General features: G+C 43.8%; 1 protein-coding gene across 1 annotated transcript; it reads right to left on the reverse strand.

Annotated features, from left to right (window-relative positions):
- Positions 1-8,315: 8,315 nt before the first annotated feature.
- Positions 8,316-12,269, reverse strand: slc35a4 (solute carrier family 35 member A4). The gene has a single exon (XM_052149501.1). The coding sequence runs from the start codon at positions 12,255-12,257 to the stop codon at positions 11,283-11,285; it is 975 nt and encodes a 324-aa protein (XP_052005461.1). The 5' UTR covers positions 12,258-12,269; the 3' UTR covers positions 8,316-11,282.
- Positions 12,270-12,279: the final 10 nt, after the last annotated feature.

The following is a 12,279-nucleotide window of genomic DNA, read 5'->3' on the forward strand; positions in this document are numbered from 1 at the left end:
GTTGTGCTCGCTGTGCGCGAGATCTCTCTCTCTCTCTCTCTCTCTCTCTCTCTCTCTCTCTCTCTGACTGCGAACAGCTAAATTGCATCACAGACAAATGGTTTCATATTATTATACATAGAAATGGCTGGCGAGATAAAATAACTTTCTCTTTATAGCAATAATAAATGTATTTTCTTAATTTCTCCAGTACCGACAGCAGAACCGATAATGTCTGAGATTACCAAAGCCAGTCCTTCAATAGCCTATAGTGCGTTGGTATATTTTTATTACTTATTTCTCTGCATTGAGTGACAACCCTCTCAAATATAAGACACACAAACAGAACAAATAAAAGTATCAGATTCACTTTCTGTAATTGCAAAATTCTTGCTTACTTATTGTGACATGATAGCAACCCTTCTGCTGTGATAATGCAACTTCAACTACGCTATCAATATCCAAAGTAGCCGAACGTCATGTCAACTATCGCGTTTGTCACGTTTTTTCTTGAAGTTGGCAGTAACATATCAAAAGTTTTTAATTAAATATAAAGGAGTTATACAAATGTAATCCTTACTGTTTTCTCCAAGGAACTTAGCTCCTTCCTTAGGCACTGGATGAGGTCTGTTCACTCTGCTGGAAAATGACTCTAGGGGCAGCATGCGTCAAACACTTGTTCCACAACAACACTAGGCTGCCCACAGATGCGCCTGCCTAATAATCGGCTTGATATGCGTGGATATTGGCCGATGCCGATTATGTAAAAAATGCAAAAAATCGGCGGATTAATCGGTCGACCTCTAGAACCAACTGATACAAAATGCTCATTAAAGCAATTTAAAACATCAACTCTGTCATAGACTGGAAGAGAGTTTTTTAAGACAAATTTTGGGAGGGCTTCATTACTTTTATTCACAGATAGAGACTTGATGACTTTCCAAAATTTCTGTGGATTATTGAGATTTTCACTAGTGACTGATAAATAATATTCTGATTTAGCCTTTTTAATAAGAGAGGTACATTTGTTTCTTAGTTGTCTGAAAATGGACCAGTCAGTGGCAGAATCACCATTTCTAGCTTTAGCCCATGCCACATTTCGCTGATGGACAATGTCTGACAACTCTGGAGAAAACCAAGGGTTTTCCCGTCCCTTCACTCTGTGCTTTGTCCAAGGAGCATGTTTATTTACAATATTCTCAAAATTCTCCTTAAAAAGTGTCCAGGCAAGTTCAACATCAGGCAACAGGCCAAGCTGTCCCCAGTTAATCAAAGATAAATCATGATGATAGGCTTTGCTCATTAAAATTTTTCAAATTTCTCTTTCTAATAATTTGCGATTTACATTTGGGTATTTTACTGCCTCTCGAAGTAGCGATAACACAATGATCACTCAGATCATTACAAAAGACACCCATAGATAAAAATTTATGAGGGACATTTGTTAAAATCAAGTCAATTAAAGTAGATTTGTCAGGATTTTTGAGATTAGGCCTTGTAGGTACATTTACCAACTGGCTAAGACTGATAGAATCACAGAAAGATTTTAATTCATCAGAAACAACATTTAGCCAGTCCCAATTCAAATCCCCGGCCAATAAAAGTTCCCTATAGTTTAGTCTGGACAAAAGAAGCTTTAAAGATGATAAAGCCTCCCTGGAGGCCGATGGAGGTCTATAACACCCCACAACAGTTATTGAAAGGGACTTAAATATTTCAACATTTAAGGCCAAAAACTCCATTTGCCTACAGAGAGACTCAGACAAAACAACTGATGCACCAAATCTTGACTTAACATAGACAGCTACGCCGCCACCTTTCTTCAGCCTGTCACTGCGAAAAACATTATACCCATGTACTTTTATATCTTCATTTGTAATTGATTTCTTCAACCATGTTTCCGAAATTATCGCTATGTCTGCATCTGTAGATTCAATCCATATTCTAACCATGTCCATTTTGGGTAGTAAAAAGTCCAGGCATTGATTTAAATTCAGCAGGGGTCAAAACACATTGCAAACAGGGGCCAGGATTGGGCTGCACATTTCCAGATAGAAGTAGGAGTAGTGTAATAATCAATCTGCACCTCACAGCATATTTTAAGGCCGGTCTATCATATGCTGAAACCAGGTAATGCCTGTCATTAATTGAGAGAGACAAATTAATGGTTCCTGGTGCATGTCAATACTGGTTTTTGTGCCACTATAGTAGGTTTCCTGTATGCCCACCATATTATTAAAACAACTCACCCTAGGATCAGTGCCCGGTTTCAAGTTCCAAGTGACCAACAGGGATAAGAAAATTAGAATTAAAAAAGATGCCATCGTCATTAATTTACTAATAGTAAAGATGACTAATAACAGTACCAGTTTATCTTGTAGAGTATGGCCCAGCTTCCAAAATGATGTTTCTGGCTTAGGCTTGTTAACCCAAGCTCCAGGAGAATGTAGTAGGCCAGGCCCGTTAGCCTAGCCTCCAGGATGATGGGTGAAACCCAGGCTGGTTTCCCCAAGCTCCAGAAAAATGAAGCAAGCCAGGCCCGCTAACCTAACTCCAGGAGTATGTAGCAGGCTCAGGCTGGTTAGCCCAAGCTCCAAGAGGATATAGCAGGCTCAAGCTGGTTAGCCCAAGCTCCAGGAAGATGTAGCAGGCTCAGGCTGGTTATCCAAGCTCCAGGAGAATGTAGCAGGCTCAGGCTGGTTATCCAAGCTCCAGGAAGATGTAGCAGGCTCAAGCCCGTTTGCCTAGCTCTGTTTAGCCTGGGCTAATAGGATCAGTAAGATCAGGCTCAGGTTAGCAAAGTTAGCTCAGAAAAAAGGTATAGTGTCATTTTTAAACTCATAGTAGTCCACAATTTTCTTAAAAGTTTAAGATGAAATTTCCATATAAATGACTTGTACAACTTGAAAACTACAACTTAAAAGGAATAAAGTACTATAAAATCCATTTAAATGAAATCAATCCAGAGAGAGACACTGAGCAGACTTTAGACTAGCTGCCATCTTGGATTAAGGGAAGATCTCGCCAGCATCCGCTAGACACAACATCAGGCCATCCTCACGCTGCACACAGAACAGAAGCAGCGGTTCATTGTGCTCCTCCAGGCCCAAGCGTAGGTCCGACAGGTGTTCCGGAGCTTGCTGCACCTGGAAGGTGCTGCAGCCACGACCCCGGACCCCGCAACTGCCCCGCCCCAGGTTCTGCTAGTCAAGATGGGGTCCTGTTGTATGCTGACTTGAGGAAAGCCATGCTGCAATGGGTCGGCCGGACCCCCGAGCAGCAGCGCCAATGCTTTCGCTTGATGACCATTGGCGAGCACGGCCGACCGTTTGCCTTTGCCCAACAGCTCCGGGATTCCTGCCAGAGGTAGTTGCTGGCTAAGCAACGTGACGTCAGAGCTGTCATCATTCTGGTGGTACTGGAGCAGTTTATCGCTCAACTGCCGAGAGATACGGCGGAGTAGGTCCAATGCCACCACCCGATGTCACTCCAAATGGCCATCCAGCTGGAAGAGGACCACATGGCAGCGTATTTGGGAGCTGGCGAGCCCAGAGATCCTTCTCTCCCTCTCTCTCTCTCTCTCTATCTCTCTCCCTTGTCTCCCCTCCTCCCCCTGCTTTTGTCCTGTTCCTGCTCCCCAGAAACTCCGGGGATTGCACTACCCACTGGTTTCCCCTGCCCCTCTCCACTCTCACTCCCAGGGTGGTGGACCCACTGTTGCGGGCGTGGAGCCTGGGCTGGTCTGTTGGAGCTGCGGGGATCCCAGGCATTTCTGGGACTAATGCCCGGTGATGGAAGTGGGGACTGGTTTGGGTCCCCGAAGTGCTGCAGGCCACCCCCAATTGAACTGGGACGTACCACATACCCATGAGTATTAAGGGGGTACAAGTGAAGGTGTGTGCATGGTGATATCCACGATTATCCTGAAGTGACTGTGACAAACAAATATCAAGGACAAAAGCATAGTGTCGAGGCTGGGGTTGGTTCCCGCCTCACCGTAAATCTTGGACATGAATAGGACAGCATTTTCCACTTTATTAAGGGACATATGTGTGGCTGGGTCCTGTAACCGAATGTCTCAGTGTGGGATTTGTGATGTGCTGGCTGGGTAGATGGAGCCATCTATGTCAGCTCCAGGTCAGGATGACGTAAGGGAGGGGGAAGTCTTGGCTTCCCCAGCCCTTAGAGGATTCCCCGCCAGGGATTTCCCTCAAGAGCAGACGTGAGACGAGACTCTATGCATGCATTCGATCAAGTGAGAGGGATTGATGGTCACTGCCTTCAGCCAGACATTGCACTCGACTATCTGTACTTTTCTATTATAAATGACCAGTTGTGTCACCGGTTGTGTCCAACCACAAATGGGCGGCTTGTCCGAACAGTTTAATATATCCCTGAAAATCATGATTCGTAAGTTTGTGCACGAAGATGCTCAGAATTGGGATAAGTGGCTTGAACCCCTGTTATTCGCAGTGCGAGAGGTCCCGTGAGCCTCCACCGGGTTCTCCCCATTGGAATTACTGTATGGGCGTAAGCCTTGCCGTGTCTTAGATGTTGTGAGGGAAAATTTGGAGGAGGGACCTTCAAACACCAAAAACGAAATTCAAAACGTTCTTGACCTGAGAGCAAAATGCCACACATTGGGGAAGCTATCACAGGAGAATTAGCTACAGGCTCAAGAACGTCAGACCCAGCTGAATAACAGGAGAGCTCGGCGACGGGAATTTACACAGGGAGAACAAGTCCTTGTATGACTACCCACATCAAGCTCCAAATTACTCGCAAAGTGGCAAGGCTCTTTGAGGTCACACGGCGAGTCGTGGAAGTCGTTTATGAGGATAAACGAACGGATGGGGAGAGCACGGCAATTTTACCACCTCAACCTCTTAAAACCAAGGATGGAGGTGGTCCCCGTGGCTTTGCAGACCGTGGTACTGGAGAGGAAGGAGCTGGGGCTGGAGGTGAACTTAAAAGCCAATCCCGGCTCCCCAGTAACTTGCGGAGACCACCTCTCATCGTTGCAAATCAAGGACATGGCCTGGTTGCAAAGACAATTCTCTGACGTGTTCTTGCCAGTTCGTCTATTCCCCTGGGGTAGTGGTGCGCAGTTGTCACTATCGATTGGGATGGAAGAATTAAAGGCCATGCTCGATATGGGGGTAATAGAAGAATCCTACTGTGTCTGGGCCAGCCCAGTGGTGCTGGTTCCGAAGAGCGACGGCTCAGTCTGGTTCTGTGTGGATTATAGAAAGGTCGATGCGGTGTCTCATCTATGATGAGTATCCAATGTCTAGTATTGACGAACTGCTTGATCAGTTGGGTGCAGCTCACTTTTATTCGACATTGGATTTAACAAAGGGTTATTGGCAGATCACCTTAACACCAATGTCCCATGAGAAAACGTACTCCTCCACACCGTTTGGCTTCCACCAATTCGTGACCCTTCCATTCGGTTTGTTTAGGGCCCCGGCTACGTTTCAGCACCTTATGGACCAATCCCTGACCGCTGCATACACCGCTGCCTATCTGGATGGCATCATTATATACAGTAATGATTGGCAGTGCCATATGCAGCATCTGAGAGCGGTTCTGAGGGATTGTGTGTGTGTGTGTGTGAGAGAGTGTGTTTGTCTGTGTGTGTGTGCGAGAGTGTGTGTTTGTCAGTGTGTGAGAAAGTGTGTGTTTGTCAGAGTGTGTGAGAGAGTGTGTGCGTGTGTGGTAGTGTGTGTGCGAGAGTGTCAGTGTGTGAGAAAGTGTGTGTTTGTCAGTGTGTGTGTGAGAGAGTGTGTGTTTGTGAGAGAGAGTGTGTGTGTGTGAGAGTGTGTGTGTGTGTGTGAGAGAGAGTGTGTGTGAGAGAGTGTGTGTGTGTGTGTGTGTGTGTGTGTGTGTGTGTGAGAGAGTGTGTGTGAGAGAGTGTGTGTGTGTGAATCATTATAGTAACGATTGGCAGTGCCATATGCAGCATCTGAGAGCGGTTCTGAGGTCGATGCGATGGGTGGGACTCACGGCAAACCCTAAGAAGCGCATAATTGGACGAGTGGATGTACGGAATCTGTGGTTCCACTTGGGTCATGGGCAGATGATTGGTAAGCCCCGGTAAGACCACAGTAGTTGCGGTCTGCCCAAAACCAAAGTCCAAAATGGAGGTGAGACAGCTCCTGGGGCTAGCTGGCTAGTATATGAGGTTTGTGCCTAACTATTCAGATGTCACAAGCCCGCTGACCAATCTCACTAAAACGGGAGCCCCAGACCCAGCGGTCAGAGCTGTGCCTACAGGCTAACATGCAGGTGAAAGCAGCGTTTTGAGGTAGCCATTCGGAAAATTCCTATCATCTGTGATAATCTTGAAATGTGTCTGGCTTTCTCAGGTGTTCAAGGCCTTCCGGGCAGTTCTAGAGGAACAGAGGAGGATGTCAGAGGGCAGGTACAGATCGCTGCTCTTAGACGCCATTCAGGACGCGGTTCATCTGTCCAATCAAAACCTGCAGCTACAGGAGGAAATTCAGCAGCTCCGAAAATGTGAGACACACTTCAAATCACGTTCCAAACAAGTGCTTTAGTGAATGTCACACTTAATACATGAGCTGGCTGTTTAAACTGTAATGTACGCATGTGAACTACCAAACCATCAGACGTCCACTTCTTTAAGGAGACTTCTGTTTCTCTCTCTAGCATTGACGGAGCAGAGAGGCTGTTTCTCTAACCAGACACCCCTCCAGTAGTGAGCGCTTCCTGTATGTATGGACATATGAATAGTATCCAGAACAATCACACTAAATAGTCCAAATAAAACTCAATGACTGGACACAAAAAAAGTGTCTCTTTGTGTAATAACCAGTAACCATGACCTCATTAACCCTCCTATGGTATAAAAAAAATGGCATGAACATTTCTAAATGTTACCATTCATTTGCATATACAACTTTTTGGGAACAAATATAATATTCAGAAGCTATAATTCTATAAGTAGAAACATGAAGGAAATATGAGAATGTGGCATAAATTGGAGGCAGATTTCTGTATGTGGTGAATAAAATATAAATAATATGAACATCGTGTGATGTCAGTAACAGACAGTAGATGACTGGAGACACTGTGCATCTGATGACTTATTATAAGATCATTTTATATTTTATCTCAAGATTTGCATTTATATGTTTATTAAGACATGATCAAACTATTATTTGTCAACGTTTATGTGTGTGTGTCAGATTGCTGTTATCAGCTGGAAAATAACAGATGATTGTAATGCCAACAACGATCAAAAGATGACTGTAGAACTCCAGTTATTGATGCCCTGTGAGTGTGAGTGTGTGTTTGTCAGTGTGAGTGTGTGTGTTTGTCTGCGTGTTTGTTTGTTTGTGTTTGTCTGTGTGTGAGAGAGTGTGTGTGTGTGTTTGGCTGTGTGTGTGTGTTTGTCTGCGTGTTTGTTTGTTTGTGTTTGTCTGTGTGTGAGAGAGTGTGTGTGTTTGTCTGCGTGTGAGAGAGTGTGTGTGTTTGTCAGTGTGTGTGTGTGTGTTTGTCTGCGTGTGAGAGAGTGTGTGTTTGTCAGTGTGAGTGTGTGTGTGTGTTTGTCTGCGTGTGAGAGTGTGTGTGTTTGTCAGAGTGTGTGTGTGTGTTTGTCTGCGTGTGAGAGAGTGTGTGTGTTTGTCAGAGTGTGTGTGTGTGTTTGTCTGCGTGTGAGAGAGTGTGTGTTTGTCAGTGTGAGTGTGTGTGTGTGTTTGTCTGCGTGTGAGAGTGTGTGTGTTTGTCAGTGTGAGTGTGTGTTTGTCAGTGTGAGTGTGTGTGTGTGTGTTTGTCTGCGTGTTTGTTTGTTTGTGTCTGTCTGTGTGTGAGAGAGTGTGTGTGTTTGGCTGTGTGTGTGTGTGTGTGTGTGAGAGAGTGCGTTTGCGTGTGAGAGAGTGTGTGTTTGTCAGTGTGTGTGTGTGTGTGTGAGAGAGTCTGTGTTTGTCAGTGTGTGTGTGTGTGTGAGAATGAGTGAGTGTGTGTTTGTGTTTGTCTGCGTGTGAGAGTGTGTGTGTGTGTGTGAGAATGAGTGAGTGTGTGTGTGTGTTTGTCTGCGTGTGAGAGTGTGTGTGCGTGTGTGAGAATGAGTGAGTGTGTGTGGGTGTGTGTGTGTGTGTGTGTGTTTTGCACTGAGGATGTTTAAGAGTCTCACCTTGTAATTTCAGTTTTTTTTCTGCATTGTGGCTGAATTATTGATTATATTTGACAGAACAACATTTTTTGGTCTTTCATTTTCTATGTACCAAATATCAACCGGTCACCGTTAGATCTATAGCGCCAACGAGGAACCCTCAATAGAAGTTGATCAGAAGACCCGAATGCTCTGGTGGGGTGTAAGGGAGAAGGTAACGGATATATACACACACACCAGATAGTGCTTATAAACTAATGTCACAGGAAGCCAGTGTAGAGACGCTGAAACAGGGGAAATGTGATCCCTCTCGTCCCTGTTAAAAGCAAAGCTGCCGCGGATAACACAGTTTGGGGAGACCAACGAAACACCGTAGTGAAACTGACCAGGGTCAAACATTATCCTTTATAATCAGTATTAAAGAAGCATGACATCATTTCATATTCAATTCAACATTTATTTTAAATCAAATAAACTCACAGATGCATATGAGAACATAATAAATCTTCATGTTGTTCAAAGGCAGAAACAGACGGATATCTGTGGCACATGCTGAAGTAAAAACACAAATGATGAACAGAAATATGAAATAATCAGAGATTAAGAGAAATGTCTGACGCTGTGGTTCATGTTCACTGAGATCCTGAAAAGGCTGAAAATACATCTAAAGCGGTTGTTCCCTCAAAACTAAAAATTCTGTCATCATTTACTCACCCTCATGTTGTTCTAAACCTGAAAAAGGAGAATGTGCGAAAGGAGACAGCTGGAAGCTGAATATTCAGCGGCAGTCAAGCTCCATAAACAGTATCATAAAAGTCCTCTGAAGTTGTTCAATAGCTTTGAAAACTGTAATAAACAGACCCTAATTTAAATTGTTATTCACTGAAAATCTTTCCCTCCACTGCAGCTTTAAAATCGTATTTTCGCGTCAGTCTTTTGTTACCTTTATTCTGCAGCACTTATGTTAATTAGATGTTTAATTAAAGTTGAGTGTCAATGTTTCAATTTTTCTAATGTACCGTGTGTCAAAAACTAAAACGTATTTATTATTCGCATTTTATTTTAGTTGGTTTATGAGTGTTTAAATTTACTTTGTTCTTTCAGTTTTTATTAGGGATGTCCCAATATCGGAATCGGTTCCGATACCGCGCTCATGTTACGATAGCATCTGACGTACGCATGTGCTTCCGTAATCTTCAGTGCACAAATTTAAATCAATTTAAATGTCCTGATGCGATTTAATGAGATAAATCTATAGTTTGCATGTGCTGCGCGCTTCATATGTGAGTGTTTGTGAATGTGTGGAGCCGGAGTTGTTTACACACACCCACAAAGTGCTCAAACCATTCAGACCTCCTCGGCTCATTTACAGAAAACTCTGTATATTCACTATGTAGTGTGCAGCACATACAGACTCTATATGTCTTTCACAGATTAATAAGCACTTTGAGTTACTTAGCAACCGGCTTTTCTGGATTAACCATCATAACACAGACATGCTTCAAAGTAAAAGCTCAATTTAAATAGAAAAAAGTATGCCAGGAATATAACACTACTGTATAGTAATGTTATATTCACTGTAATACTACTACTAATAATAATAATGAGAATAAATCAATAGTAATTGTATAATATTCAAGCAATATCTCACAATACTCCAATGTTGTATTTGGATTGTGCTGTACGGTTCTGTATAAAAGCACTTTGTTTGATAAAAATAGTTCAATATGATGTTAAAAATTAATTATATTATCATTTGCTAACATTTTTAATTAATTATATTGTTTAAAAAAAAATTATGATAAAAATTGAAATAAACTGTTGATATCGAATACAGAAGAATTTTTTTTTTTACTTTTAATTCAATAAACAAAAATGTTTTTATTTTATTTATTTTTTTAGGTGTCTTAGTGCCATCCTTAGCCTAGGTCCTACCAAAAAAAAAAAAAAAGTTCCTCTCCTCAATAGGCAACATGAGAATTTATTTAATTTTGCTTGCAACAATAAGCATGCAGTACCAACCTCGGCCACCAGGTGCCCCTATCAGCAAGCATGAAAGGCTTTCAAGGTGACAGATGACAGATGAGGTACTTGATTTATAGTTGTATAATACTCATCAAGAATGACAAAACAAAATTTAGAGGAAAAAACATTTAGGACAAAAAAAAAATATATATATATATATAATTTTTTTTTTATATTTTCTTTTGTTGTAAGACACCTAAAAAAATTAACCAAGTCCATAACCAAGTGAAAACTAATTTCACAGTGGGTTCGGGGCTTCTGTAGACAAGTCGCACTAGTTTTGACATCAATGACACCAAACGCCATTAGTTCATGCATGTAACTTGACCAATTATAATGCACAAGTTTGAATATGCTCAAGTGTGAATGAGATTTGAGAGCAACGGTTGAAGGGAAGATATCATCTTTGGCACAAAACAACTTCAATTTTAGTCTGTTTCTCACACAAAGCTGTCATAAGAGCACATGTCATACGAGTCCTTTATGGATCATGCCATCTCCATTATGCAACAGAACACTAAACATTTCGCTAAACGTCTCCTTTTGTGCTCCACTGTAAACAGAAAGTCAAACAGGTTTGGAAAGACATGACATGACTCTCTCCAATGTGTAACGCCCAATTCCTAATGCGCGCCAAGTCCTCGTGGTGGCGTAGCAACTCGCCTCAATCCGGGTGGCGGAGGACGAATCTCAGTTGCCTCTGCGTCTGAGACCGTCAATCCGCGCATCTTATCACGTGGCTTGTTGAGCGGGTTACCGTGGAGACGTAGCGCGTGTGGACGCCTCACGCTATTCTCCGCGGCATCCACGCACAACTCACCACGCGCCCCACCGAGAGCGAGAACCACATTATAGCGACCACGAGGAGGTTACCCCATGTGACTCTACCCTCCCTAGCAACCGGGCCAATTTGGTTGCTATGGAGACCTGTCTGGAGTCACTCAGCAAGCCCTGGATTCAAACTCGCGACTCCAGGTCGCTGAGATACCCAGGCACCCAGTGACATGACAGAATTTTAACTTTTGGGTGAACTAACCGTCTTTAAATGCACAGACATTTTGCACTGCATCTTATATAACAAACCAAAAGACTACAAATCATAAACATAGGCTCTTTTTGTCGTAGCTCAATGGCGTTTGCTCTACGTGTAATACAGGTGCACAGCCCATCCAGTCAGCACTACAGGAAACAGGAAGTAAGGGGTGAGCTGTATTCCCAAAAGCCCCCAGGAGAGGACGCCGTTTACCAACATGGCGGATGAGATGATGAAAAGCCTCGTGATTCCTGTTCCATGTTTCATGATCACCGACATCAGTAGACCGTTAGCGACCTGACCCGCTATAATGAGCCAAACCAGTGCGGAATATCCATCCAAAAACCCCTGCTGCTCGCCGCTACTGAATAGATGCGACGCAAGATTAATCGCCACTCCAAAGACGTACAGGAACATGTTTTGGAGACTGAGCGGCAAACGTTGCGTTTTCAACACTTGTTCGGTGTAAACGGCTGCCAATCCGGATACAAAACAATATACGAGCACTAGCAGGAGGCCCCAGGAGGTGACGTGAAGCCTGGGACTCGATTTATCTTGATTTATACGCTCCCAATGTAGGCTGGTGTAGCTGTGGGACACCCCGGCAGCCACAAGCAACCCCAAAGCAAGCCATTGTGCCGACCGCAACCTCTTTCCCAAACAGGACGTGTAGAGAAGCGCGGTAGAGGCGATTTTAAGGTTGCTAAGTAGCTGGAAGGAGCTCGGGTCCATGTACGCTTGCATGTAGACCACTAGGTTGTTGTTGAAAGCGTAGAGAAGCGCAGGAACGGCGTACGGCGCCATCGCCGTGATCGAAACGGACGCTTTGAGAGTGGGAACATTCCCGGTCGCCACCAGGGTTGCAAGTGAGACCATTAGTTTGGCCAATTCGATCAGAACCACACAGGACGACGCACTGAAGGGAACACGGCCGTCAACTTTGGTGAGGGAGATCAGGGGAGCGTGGGAGCCGTAAATGAGAACCAGAAGAACCAAAAGAACCCCCCACTGGACCTCAAGGGCCAAGCGTCTCCCGCGGGCAGGTTCTGATTCACTAGAACCCACATTATCTATCGTGATCATTCTAAGCGAGGCGGAGTCCCGT

The sequence above is a fragment of the Xyrauchen texanus genome, chromosome 19 (assembly GCF_025860055.1).
Source record: "Xyrauchen texanus isolate HMW12.3.18 chromosome 19, RBS_HiC_50CHRs, whole genome shotgun sequence".
NCBI lineage: Eukaryota > Metazoa > Chordata > Actinopteri > Cypriniformes > Catostomidae > Xyrauchen > Xyrauchen texanus.